This window comes from Neolamprologus brichardi, chromosome 15, assembly GCF_056152115.1.
Source record: "Neolamprologus brichardi isolate AB-2024 chromosome 15, ASM5615211v1, whole genome shotgun sequence".
Classification (NCBI taxonomy): domain Eukaryota; kingdom Metazoa; phylum Chordata; class Actinopteri; order Cichliformes; family Cichlidae; genus Neolamprologus; species Neolamprologus brichardi.
This window is the reverse complement of record NC_142118.1, coordinates 6094672-6116731: the sequence shown is the minus strand read 5'-3', so window position 1 is coordinate 6116731 and position 22060 is coordinate 6094672. Positions and strand designations below refer to the sequence as shown.

At 41.4% G+C, this 22060-nt stretch overlaps 3 protein-coding genes across 4 annotated transcripts in view; 2 read left to right on the top strand and 1 right to left on the bottom strand.

Annotated features, from left to right (window-relative positions):
- Positions 1 to 7745: 7745 nt before the first annotated feature.
- On the bottom strand, positions 7746 to 10438 carry rhov (ras homolog family member V). Its single transcript, XM_006793061.3, has 3 exons — positions 10068 to 10438; positions 9847 to 9905; positions 7746 to 9591 (listed from the first exon to the last, which is right to left on the bottom strand). The coding sequence occupies exons 1-3, from the start codon at positions 10405 to 10407 to the stop codon at positions 9145 to 9147; spliced, it is 846 nt and encodes a 281-aa protein (XP_006793124.3). The 5' UTR covers positions 10408 to 10438; the 3' UTR covers positions 7746 to 9144.
- Positions 10439 to 10780: 342 nt separating this feature from the next.
- On the top strand, positions 10781 to 17183 carry vps18 (VPS18 core subunit of CORVET and HOPS complexes). Its single transcript, XM_006793060.3, has 9 exons — positions 10781 to 11205; positions 11298 to 11439; positions 12284 to 12375; positions 12763 to 13013; positions 13189 to 13542; positions 13656 to 14918; positions 15093 to 15302; positions 15597 to 15833; positions 15958 to 17183. The coding sequence occupies exons 1-9, from the start codon at positions 11103 to 11105 to the stop codon at positions 16252 to 16254; spliced, it is 2949 nt and encodes a 982-aa protein (XP_006793123.1). The 5' UTR covers positions 10781 to 11102; the 3' UTR covers positions 16255 to 17183.
- Positions 17184 to 17832: 649 nt separating this feature from the next.
- Positions 17833 to 22060, top strand: part of ino80 (INO80 complex ATPase subunit) — a 39908-nt gene continuing 35680 nt past the window's right edge. Inside the window, exons 1-9 of one of the 2 annotated variants that reach the window (XM_087852015.1) lie at positions 17833 to 17966; positions 19198 to 19257; positions 19642 to 19834; positions 20187 to 20338; positions 20464 to 20531; positions 20674 to 20820; positions 21344 to 21464; positions 21592 to 21797; positions 21891 to 21944. In XM_087852015.1, the coding sequence (XP_087708141.1) occupies positions 19683 to 19834; positions 20187 to 20338; positions 20464 to 20531; positions 20674 to 20820; positions 21344 to 21464; positions 21592 to 21797; positions 21891 to 21944 (900 nt within the window). In that variant the 5' untranslated portion in view covers positions 17833 to 17966; positions 19198 to 19257; positions 19642 to 19682. Of the gene's footprint in view, positions 17967 to 19197; positions 19258 to 19641; positions 19835 to 20186; positions 20345 to 20463; positions 20532 to 20673; positions 20821 to 21343; positions 21465 to 21591; positions 21798 to 21890; positions 21945 to 22060 lie in introns of both variants that reach the window. The other variant, XM_087852014.1, reaches the window with a different exon arrangement.

Here is a 22060-nt window from a genome sequence, read left to right as displayed (position 1 = left end):
CTTGCTTCACTGCCATCATATGTGGATGTCACAACACCCCCTCCCTCCTCTCCTCATCCCCCAACGCCACTGTGAGAACACCTCACCCCCTTGATTCCCAGACGCGCACACACCCAATTCACAGACTCACATCCAATCAAATTGCCTACTTCCCATATGCAAATGACTATCATATTCCCTCCTAAAGTTAACTGTCACTTTTTTTAAGGATTTGAATCTAAAACACTGATGTAGTCCTGCCTCTATTTATCTGTCTGCTCCATCTCCAGCTTTGCTACAGATTAAGATGCGACTCGATAAGCAAGATAAAAACAAACCCGCGTTAGTATCAGTTACTTATAATTCATTTGACACTATATTACTCAATACTGTTTAATACGCTGGCAAGATCATCACATTTCCATCACTCTGTATGTTGCCTTTTCTATAAGTTTGTCACAAAAGTTTGGAAAACACTTTGGTGGCTGGTTTAATACACATCCAGTGTGTATTCACACTTTATAATGATTCATGTAGTCACAGTCGCCGAGCAAGACGATCAGTCTCACATACAACCACAGACTCTTTTCAAATTGGAAAGCAGGCGTTAGGCTCACTCATCTTCAGTCTCTATTCAGTTGAGTGTGGCACTGAGTAAATGATTACTCAGTGAAGACTTTGGTTCGAATGCATGTGTATTTCATCACAGATACAAGTTTAGGCACTGGAGACTGGTTTCACATACAACACATGAGCTCATCTTTACGCACAAATAACAAAATGATTTAAAATGTGCAATTTAGGACGCCTTCCTGCTGTCAGTATTCAGTGTGTCTCCCCCGGGAAGCACCTTGTGAACCATTTGTAATTACAAGGGTTTCACCATTGATTATTCATTAAATCTGGTTTAATTTTCATTTAAGTTGGCTTAGTTTTGATGTAACTTGACTGACTCATATTTCTCTGGGTTCGTGGGAACAGTTAAGAAAAGTGTGTGGTTTCACTGAAGACTTAGATAACGTGTCCCAATACTTTTGGACTAGTTTCTACTAGCCCAAAGGTAACATGGAAAGGTAACAGACTCATTATACTTGTTTTGATTGAGATAAATAAGACCCATACATAGACAGAATAAGCACTTATTAACAATACAGTTAAAAAGTGAATTATTCTTTTGATCCCCTCTTTGTGTCACTGATGCCTCCAGCCCCCCACCCCCCTCTAACTTCTGATTAAGATCTGTGCAAGTCCAAAGTGTAGACAATGGCAGTGTGACTAAACTAATAACATACAAGGTGTGTGCTCAAACTTCTCATGTGTTTGTTGTTCACACTGAGTGATCACTTCGAGTGCAAGCTAGAATTGATCTCCTGTGCCCTTTTTAGGAAGTGTGTTTTGTGAAGCTTGGCCCTCCCTGTAAACAAAGCATGACCTTTCTCGTATATTAAGTTTTCTTTCGCAAGAAAGACATGTTGATGCAAACCATGCCTCAATCACAGCAATTTTAAGAGGATCTTCAAAGAAGCATTAAAGTGACAATCCAAAATGGAATATCCTACAAAAGCTAGACCTGAATGTTTGTGTGTCCATAATACAAAAAAGGCAGGGCTGTGGCTTCTCTGAGGTGGGTCTTTCTGCATCCAGCTTCTTCTTTGTCTAATTCTCTGTCCTATGAAAGACATAAAAGAAACCCAAACTTCTCTTGAAAAATGACAAAAACACATTTCAGCATATCTTAAGTGTGGAAAAATAAACAAGTAAACATAAAACTTAACTCGGGGACGGGTACTTGATTTTCCCAAAGGGCCACATGAGAAACTGGGACTGTTGTGGAGGTCCACACCAATAAGCTGATTTCACTTCTTCTCAGTATTATTATTCAGTGTGGTTGTTGCACTCTTCTTTTAGTGTGTAACAAACTGCTGCCAATCATTATTATTATTATTATTATTATTATTATTATTATTATTATTATTATTATTATTATTATTATTATTATTATTATTATTATTATTATTATTATTATTATTATTATTATCATCAAGCAGAATATAGTTCAGCTTATTGGAGTGGTCCTCCACAACAGTCCCAGTTTCTCACTATATTGTCCAATCAAATGTGTTTAACAGCACTTTGAGGAAGATTTCCTGTGAACTGTTCAGCATGGTGGAGGGAGCATCATGGTTTGCGGCTGCTTTACCTTGAATGCCCGGGAATCACCGAGAACAAAATTGAATTCTGATTTTTATCAAAACATTTTACAGAAGAGTGTCGGGACAGCCCACCATGACCTGAAGCTTAGAGGAGGGTGGCTGTTGCCCTCTGGTATATGCAACAAGTTCATGAAAACAAGCAAAGAAAAGATTTTAAAAAATGTTCTTATCCAAGTGGTGACTAGATTGGAAGCATAAAACCTGAGATGAAGGCAGTTCCTGCTGAAGGAGGTTGTGAAAGTTACTAAAGTAAAGACTTCCCCTGCTTTTTTTCAGTTTATACTGTGAATGATTACTCATGTTGTTCATGAAAACTACACTTGTACTGTATGTGAGTCATAGTTTGGTCAGACTGTTGTTGCCTGTAATTGAGTATTATATGAAAATACTTACTTTGGCACCTTTTTTTCGATTGATACAGAGCTGCTGATATTTCTTTATTGCAGCTCTAATATACACACAAATATAAAACATTTATTAGGGTGTAACATTAGGATGTGCTATTTCAACAGCATAGTAGTATCACATAAGATGACTCACATAAATTTGTGTGCAAACTTCAGCTTTGAGCACCTTGGCACTGAGAATTTCACATAGCGTGCTCTGCTTATTGTAGCATTAATTATTCATCTACAAGTTGATTTCCATGCCATGTTTCCATGTGAGCGCTGCAGCTCGGAGCCTTATATTATCTGCTGAAGTTTTTGTTTCATTATGAATATTTGCTATCAGTCAAGAAAATCCCTTTTGCTTAATAATGATAAAGAATAAATGTCACAGCATGGATGTGGATGCAGTGAACAAACAGCATCACATTACATGCAGGCCTTTCTTCTTTTACACTACATAAAAAACCCAATAAAAATACTGATTTTGCTACTTTGTCACAGCTTTAGTGTCCTGCTGTTGTCCTGAGCTGTGAAGGGGCGATAGTGTCTGGGTGTTTGAGGGTCGTCTGTGGTAATAACGAGCCTTGTGATGAGGCCCATTTGAAGTGCTAATCATCTCATTTCAAAAGCAGCGTGCACCTTTATATGCACACTCCTTTGATCATATGTGATTGTTGATGGTCACTCTGAAGTCATTTTGTCCCTCTTGATAGCTGCAGATTCACTTGCAGGTTAAAACTCAGCATGAACAGAAAGAAAGAGTTGCATTTGATAACGAGCTGAATGGCTCACGTGCCTATAGAAATGACAAGTGCAAAAGGAGCAATGCTCACGTGTATTATTACCCAGGTATAACTCAACTATCCAACATGAATATTAAGCCCAGCACATGCATATGCATGGAGCGGAACTTGTGCTGTTGACTGTGGGACAGAAATTATCGTTGTTGCCTCCAGGCACAGCCAGAGTCGAGAACTGGGACCTTTCCTTATTGGCTTTGCTTGACATCGAAACTGGCAGTTGTTTTTTTTTTTTCAATGCAGTGTTCTGCACACTGAATGTGACTGACAGGTTGTTTTTGCTCTACAAAACACATCAATATAGATACTGCACGGAAAACAATGATTACCATAGTAATTTAAGCATTTAATAGCTTGTTGAGTTTAAGAACGATGCAACTCTGTCATGCACATGTCTCAAAATTTAGACCAAAGGCAACAATAACAGGAGCAAAAAAAGAAGAAGAAGAAAACAATTATAATCACAACAGTCAGTTTTCTGTCTGTGTGAAAGAGAAACTACAAGCACTGCCAAGTTCAAACTGCCAATTTGGATGACCGAGGAAGAGCAGCGGTGAGCCAATAGGCTTTGTCCCCAGCTAGGCAGACCTGTTGGTGCACCTGCTGATTCCCAGGCTTCCTTGCCAGGCTTTGACTACAGTGAAACCAACCTGAGTGAAACTGGCTCAGTGCCAGAGGAAGAGCTGGTTGACTACTTTTGACACAATCGCTAAAAGCAGGGGATCCTGGAAGGCGGACCAGCCCTCACTGACAGGACGAGAAAAAAAAAAGAAAGATGACTAACGATGAGAAGAGAGAAGAGGGCGGAGGAGAAGAAGGGTACAGTTCAAGGATCTCCTGGGAACCTGGAACCTGTCCGGCATGGCCTTGACGATTGCTCAATCAATACTACGCAACCTCTTAAGTGTTTCTGCTTGCATAGGCGAGCGGATGAAACTTCTGACATGATTTTTGTATTATAGTGAAGGACTTTGCAGAACATTTTTCACTTTTAATGACTGACTGGAAAGCAATCATAGCTTTTTGAAGAAGAAAAGAAGGAAAGAACGAGTGATAAATAACACTGGATGAGATAAGGAGTCTCACGGCCTGCCTCGACTGAGGTCTGCTACCCTTCAAGATGTTAAAACCCATAGTGCTTCTGACCTACAGCTGCCCTTACACACACACACACACACACGAACACGCACGCACACACACTCTCCACCAACTCCTGAAAGAAACATATAGTATTTGGGCTTTTGGCACCTTCATATCGAGCAGGCGCCTGGATAAGACAGTTTCCAATTTCATTGTACTACTGCACTATGTATGACTGTGCAATGACAATAAAGAGTTATCTTAAAGCAGGCCCTTCCCATCACAATGCCTTCTAATGTTCCTATTCAGTCTCATGCCTTCCTTTTGTGTCTCATCTTCGGTGCATAACACGATTCTCATTATTACACGCAAGCGTTAGAGCACAGACGACTCTATGGGCTCCTCAGTCTTACAAATATCACAGACGTATCAAAATCTAAGGAATAAAATAATTAACAATTACTGAACGACATGAGGCAAAGCATGCAGCTTTGAAGCGGCAACAGCAAGATCTACTGCAGACATCTGAATAAAATCATTTCAAAATGTGCTGTACTTGACAAAATCTGCTACCGGACAAAAAGAAGGAAAAACCTTGGTGGATATTAAGATAACCCTCACAATAGTGAGATTAGTCATACTGCAAACAGGCTTTTCTGGGCTTTCCATTCAGTTTTCAACTTCTGCTTCTTCCTGCTGACTTTCTATTTGTATCGTAATCACTGTGCAGTAATTCTTACTTTAACTGCTATAAAGAATACACTTGTGAATATGTCAATCTTTAAAAAATACTGTACTGTCATTTATCTAATGGATTCGATGACTCAAAGAGGACTGATTAACATCTAGGCCACTGCATATCAGTACATTTCCTTTCCATTAGCTATCCTACAAGTTAAGTGTCACAGATCTTTGATATTACAGTGAATTATGATGTATTTCAGAAGGCTTTATGTATTTCTCGTTCACCAGGTGTGATCACAAAGTGGTGTCTGAACAGAGGCAGTGTCAAAATCTGCTTCAAACTGACCTGAAGGTTCATACGAAGGGTAACCGCCCGGCGATGAGAGCTGGGTGTCCTGTTACAACCAATTTTTATTCAAAGACAGCAGGAGCTCCAAAACAGCCCCACAGGTGAGGTGCACGAGCGGGAGCTCACTTGTCGTTATTTCAACATTCATCAGGGTAAGGATGTCAGCACAAACGTCTTACATTAACATCCTGAAGTGCGTGAGGGAGAACATTCCGGAAACCATCTGAACTCACTTCTAAAAACCACTTTCTCAAGAACATTAAGACCCAAATCCTCATTCATAATTTCTTACTGTTAGTTTCTGACTCACCGTTGCAGCTTATATAAAAATGATGATGTCGTCTAAATGCAACAGGCCATGAAAAGCTATAAAGCTACATTCTCTGATTTTAAAAAGGTTATATCTCTTGCAAGTTTTTATTAAACTGTGATCATGCGTAACACCTGTTTTATTCATTTTTGCATATGTCTTTGTACACAGGTGTCTCTCAAAAAAGAGATCTCAATCTCAATGAAAACACCTGTTTAAATAAAGGATTTAACAATAATATCTGTAGTCTGTGTCAGCTTGCAATCGCAACAGCACAGGAGGGATTTTGTATTGGGTTTGTCTTTTTTTCCTTTTTTTTGTTAGTCATATCAACGCAATCTTTGTTGACCGACAGATTTGCCTGCAATTTGATCCACTTCCTGAAAATGAAAATCATGTTTTATTGATTGCAGTTTTGACACACTGGAGAAGATTCAGAGCCCAGAAGCACACAAGTACAAATACAAAAGATCATAGATCTCTTTTTTCAGATAAAGGGGTAGTTAGGCAGGCAGGTAGGTAGGCAGAAACTTTATTGGTCCCACAAGGGAAATGATCATGTTACAGCACCTTAATAAAGAAAACAAACAATACAGTCTAAAATAAATAAACAACATGGTTGAAGTAAAAGTGCCATGTGCGCACACTGAAGGTCTTAGACTGTGATATAGTGATATAGTCATATATCGTAGCAAGAAAATAAGACTGAGACTGTAAGAACCTTAAATGTGGGATTGGCCACACCTGTATCAGGTAAGGCTTTTGAGTTTTATGGACCAGTTCTCCCAATGTTTTGATCACACTTCTTATTAGGTGCTAGTTTCTGGCAGTATCTCTCGCCATGCTAATATAAATGCTCTGCTATGTTTTTCAGCAGCTGCTGCCTTTAGCTGCTGTTTGAAGGTGGGCAGGTAGCATGCAGTCACCTTTTAGAGTCTTTAGCGCCATACATAATATTAAACTGTGGGAGGTTGAAATAGTGAACACTGATTTGGATGATAAAGCTTTGTGTTTGTCACTGAAAAGCACCCACACAGTACAAGATCATCATTTAAACCATTGCTCATATGGAATTATTTGTAAGAGCAGCTTTAATCTTTCTATGGACCTCTGTGACTGTTGTCAGTGGTCATGGCTAACACCAGCTGGTTACCGAGAGTTCATGTGTGAAAGCGCTGTCACGCTGTCAGATTGCAAAACACCAGCTCCCTTCTGTGACCTCTCCACTGCATGAGGTCAGTAGGCCAAGAGTGAGATGTCCCGCGCTTCCCTATCAATAACAGACGTTCAAACAGAACCCTGACAGATTTCCACATGACGGACTGCCCACTGACTAATGGCAAACAGATTTCTGAAGTATTGGGGTGAACGCGTTTTCATATGCTCTCGCTCACTGCTCTGAACAAAGGCACTTCTCATGCTTTCCTCTGTCATGTTCACCCTCAGTTTCCTCGGCGACACTCCGTCCATGTTTATTTTTCTGCAGCTCGGGCTTAAAAACGAGTACAAGAGATTCCTTTCAGATAAAAGCATGCATGCAGTCTGTAATCAATGTTCTGTGCTCCACTGCTAGTGTTTATTCTCAATCAGTGCATTTGATTCAGTCACTCTCTCCCAAATGTCACTCTCCCGTGTCATTTTGGAAAAAGGCCTAATCAAGATGTGGCAATCAGTCACAGCATGACACTGCTAGTACCCATTAACAGTCATGTGGATTGCATTGGAACTGATCGAGCTGACGCACAGCTGGAGCCCAGAGGTTGTTTATCATATGTTTGGGCTGAGGGTGGTTCAGGAAAACTACCCGGTGTGATCCTGGGGACCTTTCGGGCACCCTGCAGAGAGCAGTGCTTTGGCTTTTTACAAAGTTTTCCTTCGCATCACGCTACATAAACAACTGTTTAACAACTTTAAAAAAATATATATACATAACACAGAAGATAGATGAGCTTCACTTCATTTATTGGCATCACATCACTCCATGTAAAGGACACACAGCTTTAGAGCAGAAGGTGGTTAAGATTAATGGTGATTTGGTAATGATACAAAATATAACAAATCTGTAGTGTACATTAATCCTGTTAAAACTCGTGCCTCGTGTGATATTTCATAAACATACGCGCGACGATAAGACCTGTTTTTAACAAACAGAACAGTTTAAACATTTAGTCGACTTCCACGAGAAGCATAACAAAATATACAAAAGTTTACACCACCAGATAACAAAACACTGGAGTGCAAATGTAAGTTTTTTTCATTCTTACACATTTGTCACAGGTACAAGCTTGTTTTTTTTAAAGTGTATTTACCTTACACTTGCATTCACACTGAGGCTGTTTAGCAACCCCTAACTGTACACACAGGAGGAGATAAGCAGCGTATTGAGCCAACAAAACAAAGAAGAGGCGAATAAGACAGCCGGGATGAAGATGGTTGGTGTTAGGAAGTCGGGATCCCTGCAGTGCTAGCTTTCACAGATGCAGATTGATGAGGAGAGGGGAATAAAAAGCCAAAGGTCACTGGTCTCTTGCAACCTTTCACCTTAAGACGAGGAGATTTACAAACTAGCTCCTCGGCCCGACTTGATGTGTCACAAACAAAATCTCCCTCTGTGTTTTCTTTATCAATTGTGCATCAGGAAATAAACACCGGTCACATCAGCTGACCTTAAATGGGGAGGACAGAAAATAGCAACAGAAAAACCAGCCTGGGGAGATTTGCACGCAGGTAAGAATGCAGCAGCTCACACAGCAAGGTGAACTCACAGCTGCTGCATATAAATCGCTGGTGCAGTCAGGCAGTGGGAACACAGCAGCGAAGTGGCTAACGCCCATCTGCTCAAACACAGACCCGACACTTTCCGTTTCTCTATCTCTCTCACATGCCTACATTAAAAGGCAGAGCACCATGCAAATTCACAGCTTTACATGAAGACCTGGTCTTTTCTCTTCTCTCTCCCTGTGCCTGCGCGAGCTTGATCTCTTCATCTCCCCACACTGAAGTGTCAGCTCACACCGTCCTATCCTCTCAAGAGGGCGCAGGCTACGTGAACCAAATCAAACATGTAAATGTAATGTAAACAATACTGTTGTCCCGGGTCAATGTGAGAACGACCCAGAATCCTCTCTGCAGTCACTGCTGATGTTAGCTCAGTGCTCTCAATCGTGTCTTTTGTTTCCCCATTTGGCATCCCACTGAAAATAAGCCAAATCATTTTTTAAAAAAAAGGAAACAGTGCTACGCTGCCACATACTGAATATGTGATCGAAGTGAAAGTAGGAGAATCAAATAAATAACAAGGTTCTGTCCACAACCCACAGGGTCGACAATCACAAGGAGTTCAGATGAAGCAGAAGAACTTCTTCCAGCTACACCTGGAGAACGCTTTGGTTCGCCTGTCAGAAAACCTCCTCTTCTTGGTTTTACGCGTTTTGTTCTTTATGGCAGCGAAGATGGCGGAGTCAAAAGCCTCCTTTAAGTTCTTCTGCGTGAGTGACGAGCACTCTATGTACTCCGTGGCTCTGATCTTCTCCGCCATGCTCCGGGCCCGGGAGCTCAGAATCGGCTTGACGTTGGATCGGTCCAGGTTGATGAGGACGTTTACGTCCAGCAGCCGGTCGGACTGAGTCCCTACGAGAATGATGGGAGCAGTCGGGTTGTTAGAACGGATCTCTGGTACCCACTTCTTGGTGATGTTGTGAAACGAGGTGGGGTTGACCATGCTGAAGCACAGGAGGAAGACATCCGTGTGGGCGTAGGACATAGCGCGGAATTCATCAAACTCCTCCTGTGTGGAGACAGAGCGAGGGTTAATGCCGATCAAAGTGAGCACCAAGTCTGAGTCACTAAATAAAGATACGCCATTAACATTCAGTTTGAAATCCTGTCAGTGAGTCACACAGTGGGTTAAGCAGGGATGTGACGGTCTGTACTTTCATAGCTCATATCATTAAATTCAAAAGGGTGTCTCATCAGTGGATAATTTGGTATTTTGTGTCAGCCTTAAATGAAACTCTTGATTCAAGTGTAAAGGCATTCATACCTGGCCAGCAGTGTCCACAAGCTGAACTTTGACAGGAGATCCGTCAATTTGGACCTGACCTGTTAAAAACCACATCAGTCAGTCAGTTTACAGTAAACACAGTAACCAATTCAAACATCAGAACATGCAGCTCGTGCACTCTCGTGCCATTCCACTTCCAACATAACTTGCCACTCAATGTAAATCTGTGCTGTCATTAAAAACTAAAAATCATCACTCACCGGAGAACACATCAAAGCCTGTCTGCTTGTACTCTGTCGGATATCCGTTGGAGGTGTAGCTGATGATCATGCTGGTCTTCCCGACGGCTCCGTCTCCGACCAGCATACAGCTGATGACAGCGGGATCGAGCTCATCCTCCCGGGTCAGCCCGCACGCAGATGGGACTCGGGACTCGTGGTAAAAGTAATCCATGTGAGGTGGCATGTCGAGCCGAACATTAAACCTCTGGATGCAAACTCTTCTCCGTCCCGGTCGCAGCGACACTAGATACCGTAGGTTACCTCTCTCTCTGACACATACCACCAGACTGACTGTAGAAGGACGACTGAGGAGCAACATGTGCGGGGTGGGACGTATTTAGGGCAACCACTGTGCTCAGACAGGTTGTGATTTGCATAGACACGCCTACTGACAGAACAATAACAACAGCTTTCTTTCAGCTTTTCTCTCTATTAGATAGATATATAGATTAGCTTGTTTTAATAAAGCCCATATATATTAGACATTCATTGTGGAGAAAATATTATATACAAATTCTTTGCCGTCTGTAAGTTAAAAATGAAAAGTATCCGATACTTAAACAACATGTAAATGACAAAAGCGCTCAGGATTTATTTATATTTCTTCTAAGCGTCTAAATACAATCACTTTTGGACGAACTACGCTCCCTGGTGTTTACAAGGTAGCATTGCAGTCAAAGTGGTCACATGATTCCATGTGTCACCTGATTATCACGGTCTACCCTGCGTTCTGTACGCGGAAGCTAAGTTAGCTGGTGTGAGAAAACGAATGATCGAAATTTCCTCTCTTCGTGTGTTAATGCTGCAGAATAAACGCGTCTGTTGTGCTTTTTTGTTCTTAACTTTACGCACGCGGAGAAAGGAAATACGTTACTGCAGCTTTAACGGGTAAATTTGTGCTAGCTGGCTAGCTACCTGCTAGCAGGTTTTCTTTCCCACCCCATGTTGCTTTAGGGTTGGCTCCTGTCCTGTATTGTTAATCCATTCAATAAGTGAGCTGAGGCACTTTTAACCATGGCTTCAATTCTCGATGAGTACGAGGATTCTCAAAACATCCGGCAAAGTGCGCAGCAGCACAGCCGCCTGTCAAGCACCAACATCGGGATAACCCATTCTGGTAGGTCGCCCTCTTCGTTTTTTTTAAAGCTCCGTGCTAAGATGCAGTGGGAAATATTTGGCTGATACAGACATTTATATTCTCAACGTTAGGCTTTGTCAACGCGAGGCTTGAAGAAGAGAAGCCGATATTCAACAAGCAGAGGATTGATTTCACCCCACCTGAGAAGATAAATCATCTGGCTGTCTGCAACAATCAGCTGTGCATGAGTCTGGGAAAGGACACCTTGCTAAGGCAAATAGCACAATGACATGCAGTTCAAGCGCTCACTGCTGTTTGTATGGCTTTGATTAGTTTCATTAGGTTTTGTTATTTTGTTTTGTAATTTACCGTCATTAACCCATTTTGTAAAAACATGGAGGTGCAGTTTAAAATGTAAATCAAAAGTGTTTTGGATCAGGGACGTGTTTACCACACTGCTGTATTATCTTTCATTTAAACAACGCTCTGCCAGTGTGGGAGAGGAGCTGATGCTGTTGGGAAATCAACTGTCAATCAATCATCTGTGCTCGGCATTGAATTTCATCTGCTTACAGCAGCTCATGGACTTCTCGTTTGAAAAGTGTTTTTAATCTCCCACACACTGTCACTACACAGCTATGCCCGTGGAATATGTGAACAATGACGTATGGCATGCTTAGCATCGTCTTCCTGAAAGAAGTAAGGCCTAAGTTTAGAAGATATTGTATGGTTAATATGTTGGACCCTAAACTGAATGTCTCTCTGCAACAGCACAGAGATAGACTGGTCACCTGTCCAAAGTCTGCTCCATCATTTGCCCTGTGACAGCCAGAATAGGCCCCAGTCCGATCACAACTGTGAATTGGATATGCAGAAGAAAATAGATGGCTAGAGCATTTCTGTTTTTTTCAGACCTCAAATTCACAATGGGCACAATCTTCCTAGTTTTAAACATTTGTCAGGTTGTGTTTACGCTTGCTTTAGTTTAGCTGTGTTCTGTTTTTATTCACATTTTTACACAGCGTTCTAACTTTGTTGTTAAGACAGTTGTATTATTCAGCTCATCTGTCTCAAGATATTGTACTAAGGTTTTCCATTTTATTGTTCTTTTGTGTAGGATTGACTTAGCAAAACCAGATCAACCCAACCAGACTGAATTAGGAAGGAAAGATGACAGTAAAGTGCACAGACTGTTCCTGGACCCAACAGGTGAGATAAACCATAATAGTTTTCAAAATATTGTTTATACATCATAAATGCACTGCTAATTACTATCGAACATTCTGCAAGACAGTGCTATGTTATGTTGTTATAGATTATGCAGAGATTATATATTGTTGTATAATTGGAGAAGTAATTGATTTTGATTAGTCATTGTGTATTTTTGAGGTGATTCAGCATTCATACATAAGTGCTGTAATATTAGCAGCAAGTCTGAACTTGGATAAAGACAACAGTTTCATATGATAACACAATTAGAAAAAAATGTCTGGCAGTGCATCAATCTATAAAGCATCATCATCATCATTAAATGCTATGTCACAGTTATGACTGCTTAACAACAGCTATAACCTCCTCCATATTTTCCCGTTACAGGCTCCCATCTGCTGATCAGCTTGAACACCAGTGAGTGTCTGTACCTCAACAGGAACACCCAGAAGGTGCGCAGTTTGTCCCGCTGGAGAGGCCACCTCATCGAGAGTGTGGGCTGGAACAAGCTGCTGGGCAACGAGACCAGCACAGGACCCATCCTGGTCGGCACGAGTCAAGGCATCATTTTTGAGGCAGAGATCTCTGCGAATGAGGGCAGCTTGTTTAACACCAATCCAGATCAATACTTTAGACAGGTGAGAAAGTGATTACGTCTGCTATTTAGCACACGATAGCCACATCTGCTTTGTACGTTTTAACTGTTCAAACTGTATTATAAGCATATACATTTAATGCACTTGTGGAAACAGAAGAAAATCCTGATGTAGTTCATTTCTTCCTCTTGATATAATTGATAACATCCTGATGTAGGTTCACTCTGTGGAGGAGGACGGCAAACCTGCTCCAGTCTGCTGTTTGGAGGTCGAGCGGGGCCTGGAGAACAAGTACTTTATCATAGCTACCACACGCAAACGCCTGTTCCAGTTTGTGGGTAAGGTAGCCGAGGGGTCGGAGCAGCAAGGCTTCAGTTCCATTTTCAATCAAAATCAGGACTTGCTGCCCAGTTTCCAGGAGTTCCCAGTCAATATGGGACACAGCGAGATCACCTTCTACACCCCTAAGCTGCGAACGTCCCCCAAGGCGTTCGCCTGGATGATGGGTAATGGAGTTCTTTATGGTCAGCTCGACTACGTCAGGCCTGATTCCCTGCTGAGTGATGTGCAGGTAAATGTCAGTCAGCATGTGTGAAAACTTTTTAACATTTTTCTTAGTAATATCTCATCCTTGCTGTCTTTATGTGTCATATACTATCTCCACATCTCCTCTTTCACAAACAGGTGTGGGAATACACTCCAGACATTGACCTTGATCAAAACAAGCCTATCTCCATTGTGCTGACACAGTTCCACTTCCTGCTCCTGCTTCACGACCGAGTTAAGGCCATCTGCACTCTGAACGGGCAAGTGGTTTACGAGGACTTGTTCCCAGATAAATTTGGCAGCCTCAAGAAAATGATCAAAGACCCAGTTGGCGGGTTGGTGTGGATCTACACTGAGCGGGCAGTTTTTCGATATCACATCCAGCGGGAGTCCAGGGATGTCTGGCAGATGTACATGAGCATGAATAAATTTGATCTGGCCAAGGAGTACTGTCGCGATCGGCCTGAGTGTATGGACATGGTGCTGGCAAAGGAGGCTGAGCACTGTTTCCAGAATAAACGCTATCTGGAGAGCGCCATGTGCTACGCACAAACACAGAACTATTTTGAAGAGATTGCTCTCAAGTTCATAGAAGCCAAACAAGAGGAGGCCTTAAAGGAGTTCTTACTGAAGAAGCTAAACAATCTCAAACCCAGTGAGAGAACTCAGATCACCTTGTTGGTCACCTGGTTAGCTGAGCTCTACTTGAATCGCCTCGGCCAGCTGGAGAGTGACGGCAACAGCGTCATTTTCAAAGAAACCCGTGACGAGTTTCGTCAGTTCCTTGGCAGCTCCAAGCACAGAGACTGCCTGTACAACAACCGCACCACCATCTACGACCTGCTGGCCAGCCACGGCAACGTGGACGACATGGTTTACTTCTCAGTCGTCATGCAGGACTACGAGAGAGTGATATCCCACTACTGCCAGCACGACGAGTACAGCGCCGCTCTGGATGTGCTCTCCAAGCACTGTGACGAAAAGCTTTTTTACAAGTTCTCCCCGGTGCTCATGCAGCACATTCCCAAAAACGTGGTGGACGCGTGGATTCAGATGGGCAAGAGGCTGGACCCAAAGAAGCTCATCCCAGCTCTGATGAACTACAGCCAGATGGGCAGCACGCAGCAGATCAATGAGACCATCCGCTACATGGAGTTCTGCGTTTATGAGCTGATGGTAACAGAGGAGGCCATCCATAACTACTTGCTGTCGCTTTATGCAAAGTACAAACCAGACTCTCTGCTGTGGTATCTAGAGCAGGCAGGCACACACGCCTCAGAGATCCACTACGATCTCAAGTATGCTCTCAGGCTGTGTGCGGAGCATGGCTACAGGCAGGCCTGTGTGCTGGTTTATAGGATTATGGAACTGTATGAGGAGGCAGTGGATCTTGCTTTAGAAGTAAGTAATGTATATTAATGGATCAGCAGTGCTCGTAAAGAAGCGGTGAACATATGTAGATCATTGAAATGTTGTGTCACTTTTTTTCTTTTTTCCAGATGATCAAAATTATAGACAGCAGTTGGCGATTTCAATTGTCGCACTGTTTTTTGTCGTTTTTTTAATTGTCCGCAGGTAGACGTGGACTTGGCCAAGTCCTGCGCTGACCTCCCAGAGGATGATGAGGAGTTGAGGAAAAAGCTTTGGCTGAAAATCGCCAAGCATGTGGTGCAGAAGGAGGAAGATGTTAAGAAAGCCATGAACTGTCTGTCCAGCTGCAACCTGCTCAAAATTGAAGACATCCTTCCTTTCTTTCCAGACTTTGTCACCATCGACCACTTTAAGGTCTGTAATAAGTAGGATGTTCTTTCCTGTCTTTTTTTCCCCCTCAGTGTGTGTGTTTTTACAGTAAATTGAGCGGTCGGGTGAGACCTGATCTCAGTAATCACATTCTGTGTATTCATAAGTAGAATCTTTAAGCAGTGGGCAAGGTTTTAGGCAGTTTTTTCTTTCTATTTGTAGTAGGTGATGAGTATCCAGATGGGGTGATACTGGCTGGCATCTGCATTCACAAAGACACAAAATAGTGTACTATTTCAAATGAAGGTTCTTAATGCTCTGTTCATCATGGTTTCTCAGGAGGCCATCTGCCTTTCCCTGGAGGAGTACAACCAGCACATTGAAGAGCTGAAGCAGGAAATGGAAGAGGCCACAGAGAGCGCAAAACGTATTAGGGAAGACATACAGGAAATGAGGAACAAGTATGGTGTAGTGGATTCCCAAGAAAAGTGTGCTGCTTGTGACTTCCCATTGCTCAACAGGCCCTTCTATCTGTTCCTCTGTGGGCACATGTTCCACAATGACTGCCTGTTGCAGGTAACTTGCTGCACACAGGAATATTTCACTTTTTATTTAATTCAGTCAGTAATCAATCTGGAAATTATCGACTCTGAATATGTCCTCTGACCTTTTTTTTTTTCTCCTTCTACGTTTTTTTTAGGAAGTGACTCCTCATTTGTCGGCCTTCAAGCAGAATCGCCTGGAGGATCTTCATAAAAAGCTGGCAGCAACCACACAATCGTCCAAATCGCGCCACCGTCCAGCACCAAAGGATGAGGGTGACACGTCAAGCTTGGGCAAGGCCACTGCGGGCACAAGCCGTGAGCAGATAAAATCGGACATTGATGACATCGTCGCATCCGAGTGCGTATACTGCGGCGAACTGATGATCAAATCTATCGACAAGCCTTTCATCGATCCGCAGAAATTTGAGGAGGAGAAATCCAGCTGGCTGTGAACAAAGACTTTTTTTCTCTTCGTTACAAACTCACTATATGTCAGCGAAAGTGGATGATCCACAGGACAGACACATTAAGCGGAGACATGCCGATATCCTGTTGGTAGTGCCTACTGCTGAACACTTAATCAGCTTCTGTCCTCTAGAAACTGCACTTGTTTTGTTGTCAGTATTTGAAACTGAACATTTGCACTGTAGTGAAGAACATAGAGAAGACATAAACCAACCTGATCTATGCTTGTGCTAGAGTTGTATACTGCATACATGTGCCTAAACCTCAGATTATATATAAGGATACAACTGCTTTACACTCATTTCTAGCTGTTAACTGCATTATGTTGTGTATTTGTTTGATTCAGTGAAAACACAAAATGCACTAACAAAATATCTGCTTGTCCTAAGCTTGGTTTGTTCTCTCCAATTAATGCATCTGTGTTCATCTAAACATTATATAACATATAGGCTGTTTTTGAGTTCAGCTATGGCACAGTACAGCTTCTCAGTTATGACAGGTTTTTTTTTTTTTTGACTTGGCTTAAATGTAAAAAATATTTAACAAATCATTTTATGTTTACTGTGAAAAATGAAAAGCCCTGTGCTTCATCAAAGTTTCTCAAGATTGCAGTTGACTACTAACAGCCCAGTAAGTTAAAGGAAGATGAGAAAAGAGCAGCATAAGTGAAAAAGATGCAACTGGTGATTTTGTGTAAACTGCATTTTAACAGGAAGATCTGAGTTTAAGTGATTGCAAATACACGTGTCATTGTTGGGATCGCTGCCTGCCAGTTTTTGGAAGTTTTTCTTTTCTTTTAAGTTACAATTGTCAGGATCAAGATTTGAGAGGCTGACAACTGGTACTATAATCCAAACACAGGTGACAGGAAGCTAATGTGCCTACAGTGGTGGACTTGCCATGTTCAATAAACAGATGTGCAAGAATTTTCCTGTATATTTAATTTTATTGTTGCAAAAAACTAATTATTGTTTCTGTTAGTTTTAATTTCTTCGAAGTCTAATTCTTATTTTTATTTCAGTTTACAGAAATAATTGGTTTATAAGTAACTTCAATTCTTAGTTTTAATTATAATAACCTTGCTACCAACTCCATGAGCCTGTAGTCATTATATAATTCAGTCATTATCAGCGACTATAACTGGTAAGTTAGACTATAAAATATGTTTTTCGTTGTTTTTGTTGTCCTCCGAGAATCTTAAGCCAATTACTTACTCACATTTTTTCAAAATTTTGTGACGGTGTCCACTTTACCTAAAACGGAGTTCCCTTCTAGTGACGTAAGACGTAGCTCGGTAATCTTCGCAGCCAGCAGACACGATCAATCAACATCGGAAATTCATCGATACATTTACGTTAGTTGCAAAGACACGTTCCAAACCCGAAGGCATGATAGCGCTATCTCGTATTTTATTAGCGAAATATACAGGTGAAAATTTTGTCATGGTCATGTCCTAGGAGACGTGGATAGGTTGGCGTCCTTCTCTCTGGGATTGATTAAAATGCCTGCTCCTTGCTGTACCTTCGCCATGGCGTCGTGTCTCTGCTCTCTCAGTAACAGAAAGTGGCCGCCTCTCCGCTGTTGCTGCCGACTCAAAGCTCACAGACTCGCTCGGCATCTCAAACCGCCATTTTGGAGTCAGAGAACCGAGAGTCGGCAGCAGCGACGAGAGAGACTGAAAGGCGGACACGGGGCCGAGGTGAGAGACTCTGCGGTGGTTGTTATGGCGAAGGAGCAATGGGGAAGATGGCCGGGAGGGAGAAAGAATTAAAAGATGGGGATCATGCGTGCGCCAAGCAACCGAGCCGCGGCTCGTATCCGAAACGAGGGTCCAAGAGGCGCGGGCGGAGGCCCTAGCTGTCGCTGCATGGTGACAGCAAGCAAGCTAAAGAGTTGTCATTAAACCGATTTCATATCTTAATACATTGTTTAGGCAGGGAGGTGGTGGCCTTAAAGAGACAGGGCCGATTTAAATACTTCATATTAATGGTGTGAGAGGACGAAGGTGTCAAAACGCCTTAGTATTTGATAAGCTAACTAGCTAACGTTAATGATACGCTAAGTTACAAAGATAGCAAGGAGAGGCTAGCTATAGTAAAACTACCTGTGCTACCTAATTGAACTGGCGTGGGCAAAGCCGTCAGTGAGCGTCTGTAGCAGCACATTGAGCCTCTTTACTGTCACTGATCCGAGGCAATGCTGCTTTTGCTGACAGCTAACGGTCGTTAGCTTTGAAGCTACAGTATTGCTGAAGGTTAGCTAGCAAGCCCTGGCTAACACTAGCTTGGTTTTGCTATCCACCAAAGCACAACGTAACGACGTGATAGCAATGCTATTTAAAATAGTATTTATTTTTAAACTTTAGTCCCTTGCAGCCTGCTACATTTGAGGAAATGAGCTCACAGAAAGTCAAGTGAATAAATACCATAGTGTTGTTTATGGGTATTGTTGTGGACAGCTGAGTTAACTTTAGCATGGAAACTCTCAAAACAACCACCTGACTCTTCATAAGGACCTAATGCATAATAACACTTAATTAATTACACTATGCCTAAAGTTTAATTTTATTTTTTAATAAACTGCAAGGACTGAAAATGATTACCAAGATTACTTACACACACTATCGAACATAATATATGGCTGATTATAACGTATCATAACTTATTTTTTATTGAAGATAAACTAAAATAAATTCTCAAAATTGAGTTCAAAGCACAATTTACTGTACGACGTATTTATACTGAAACATGGGAGCAAATAATTTTTACTTTAAACGCATAGAGATGTTCAAATAAACTAACTTTTCCTTTGTCATTTTGAAATCACGTGCATAAACACTGTTAGTACAGCACTGTAAAATGAGCTTCTAATAAAAGCTTTTGTTTTTGCCATTTAATTGTCAGTGTGTGACTGCATTTCTTATTTTGTAGGCTTTTCATCTTGATCATTAGTGTTGGAATCGAAAATCAATGGCATCCATTATTGAGAAGGTATGTCCATTAAAAAAAATAAAATAATAGAATAAACATTTTGTAGAATGGACAGTATCATACTTCATATCTGTGCATTTGGAGGCAAGTATTTTGTCTTTGGTGTAAGTGCCTTTTTTCTGACCTTGACAAAAAAAATGTAGGCAGTAATTATGAAATCATTATGAAAACATACTAGGAGATTATCTCCCATTATACCAGATTAGCTGAGAAAATGAAGCAATGTACAGTTCCTTTTAGTCTGGACCATTTTTACTCTTTAGGTGAACACTTTAGGTGCATAACATTAAAATGTTTTTCTTCACATAGCTGTAACTTTCCTGTACTGCTCATTCTTACCTTGTGCCGTTTGCACATCTATTTCTTCCACACTTCTCTCTTCAGTAAAAGGTCCTGCCCTGCTGGGCAGAGGTGGTCTGTGGTGTATGGCGTCAGGGCAGGGTGGCCAGCTGGAGGTTGGGGTATCAGGGGCCTCCAACCTAGCCAAACCTCTCTACCTGCAGCGCTTAGAAAGATCCCTGAAGTTGGACAGTTTTTTGCGTCAAACCGCTGCTATCTTCAACAGAGACATAACCAGGTACAGAAAAAGAGGTGCTGATAGTGGGCATTCACTTGTTGCTTCCAGGCTAAGGTTTGTTTTGGCCACCTATAAAAAAAAAACCAAAGTGTTTTGCAGCAATCTTCCCATCTTATAAAAATGAAACTGTATGTTGTGTGTGTGTGTGTGTGTGTGTGTGTGTGTGTATATATATATATATATATATATATATATATATGTATATATATATATATATATATATATATATATGTTTTGCATGGCTGATTGCACCTCTTGTCATCTGCTTTACATTACACTGTCTAAGAAGAGAACAGATAATATACAAATAGGATGCAAATGTTGAGCTTACGGCCATACATTTCTCTTGTAGTGATGATAGCGATGACAGCGAGGGTGGACTGGAGCCAGGGATATCCCTGGATGCCACCACTCATGATACGGCGTTGACAATAAAGAATGAGTCGTGTGATCAAGGAGATGGATTGGCAGATGGCAAGCCGCTTAATGGAGTACTTCTGCAAGGTAAAGGTAAGATGTATTGAGAAATGTGTTAGTGACATGTTGCTACACATCCACACTCATTGGTTTAATGAATCTTTTCATGCATATTTATCCTGTGTTGTTTCTTTTTTTTGTTTGTTTCACAGACCAAAAGGCAAATAAAACAAGCCTTTACAATTTTTCTAAGCTGAAGAAGAACAGGAAATGGCTGAAGGTATTTACACTGGCTAATACTGACCTCCATATTTGAAGAATTTTAGTTTTATATCTACCTCCTTTCTCATAGGATACGTTTGTGTGTGACATGTTCTCAGCTTCCTGTAACCATGCCTGTACTTACTTTTTTTCTCATGTAGAGTATCTTGTTGAGTGATGACACCACAGACTCAGATACAGACTCAGATGACGCTAACTTCAGCATGTCTCGGGAAGAACTACATGACATGCTGAGGCTCCATCGTTACACGAGGCAGCATCAGAGCAACTTCTACTCTGACCGGGAGGTACAAATACACACATAAATAAAGAACACTAATTGCTAATACTTTGTGTCAATTTAATGTCATTGTAATAATAAGCTTCTTAATTAAGTTCTTAATCAATAAGTTCTACAAAACAAAAGGAGCAAATAACACTGCTTGTGCTTGATTCATAGTGGTTTCTCATAATTTCTTCTGGTTTAGCGTCATTTAGCTGTCGAAATGTGTTGGAAATCCCCTCTCAGAGAGTCAGAACATAATGCAGGATGTAGCTCTGGGGCCAGAACAGGTGGTGAAATATATAATTGGGTGAAATCAATGGCATGGCCATGCATAATTTGCCTCAGGGATAATATATAAGAAGCAAATAAGTGGGGACTCAAAATAGTACCTTGGGGAACCCCACTAAATAAAGAAGTACAGGACAAGACATTTACTTTAAAAAAATGAAAATCAGCCAATTCAGAGCCTCATCACCTACAACAAAGTTCTTCAGACATATTAATTAAGATGCATCATGGTCCTCTGTGTGTTTGTGTTTGCTCAGCTTCACCAATATCAGTACTACAGCACGGGACTCTTATCTACTCATGATCCCTTCTATGAGCAACAACGCCATCTGCTGGGTCCAAAGAAAAAGAAAATCAAAGATGAAAAGAAATTTAAGGGTAAGAAGAAAAAAGGCATGCCAGTGTCAGTGCCTTTAAGGAAAACAAAAACAAACAAGAAAAACATATTTTAAAACCGCAAACAAGATCTACCTGTTCATTTAAATGTCTTTCCTTTTTTTTGTAGCCAAACTAAAAAAAGTAAAGAAGAAGAAGAAACGGGGAGAGGGAGAATTTGCGGATGAGGAGCGTCCCTTCGTCACCAAAATATTTGCTAAGTTTTCCCATGATGCTCCGCTGCCCATGGTGAAGAAAAAACATCTCACCGTCGAGCAGCTGAATGCTCGCCGACGCAAAGTCTGGCTCACCATTGCCAAAAAAGAAATCCCCAAGGTTAGTTAAGCAAAGAGTCAGTTTTGTTTTGATGTTGGTCCCAATTTTCCAACATTTTCTAATGCCAACTGTCCCATTTCTACTTTTTTTCAGTCCTTCAAGCAGAAGACTTCTGCTAAGAATCTGGTATTAACCAATGCAAAAAAGGTGAGTAAAGTGTACACAGCACTGTATGGTTAGGTACATTTAAAGCATTTTGTTAAATGTTTTTGGTTTTGCACACATGTGTTCAGCGTGTTGGTAACTCTCCATGTCTGTATATT

What these genes read in the sequence shown, in the direction of transcription:
- rhov (XM_006793061.3), bottom strand. Translation starts at nt 10,407, where the DNA reads ATGTTGCTCCTCAGTCGTCCTTCTACAGTCAGTCTGGTGGTATGTGTC. An exon ending in AGGCTTTGATGTGTTCTCCG is followed by an intron (nt 9,906 to 10,067) that starts GTGAGTGATGAT and finishes GGTTTTTAACAG; the next exon opens with GTCAGGTCCAAATTGACGGA. An exon ending in TTGTGGACACTGCTGGCCAG is followed by an intron (nt 9,592 to 9,846) that starts GTATGAATGCCT and finishes GTCTCCACACAG; the next exon opens with GAGGAGTTTGATGAATTCCG.
- vps18 (XM_006793060.3), top strand. Translation starts at nt 11,103, where the DNA reads ATGGCTTCAATTCTCGATGAGTACGAGGATTCTCAAAACATCCGGCAA. An exon ending in ACTGTTCCTGGACCCAACAG is followed by an intron (nt 12,376 to 12,762) that starts GTGAGATAAACC and finishes TTCCCGTTACAG; the next exon opens with GCTCCCATCTGCTGATCAGC. An exon ending in TCACCATCGACCACTTTAAG is followed by an intron (nt 15,303 to 15,596) that starts GTCTGTAATAAG and finishes ATGGTTTCTCAG; the next exon opens with GAGGCCATCTGCCTTTCCCT.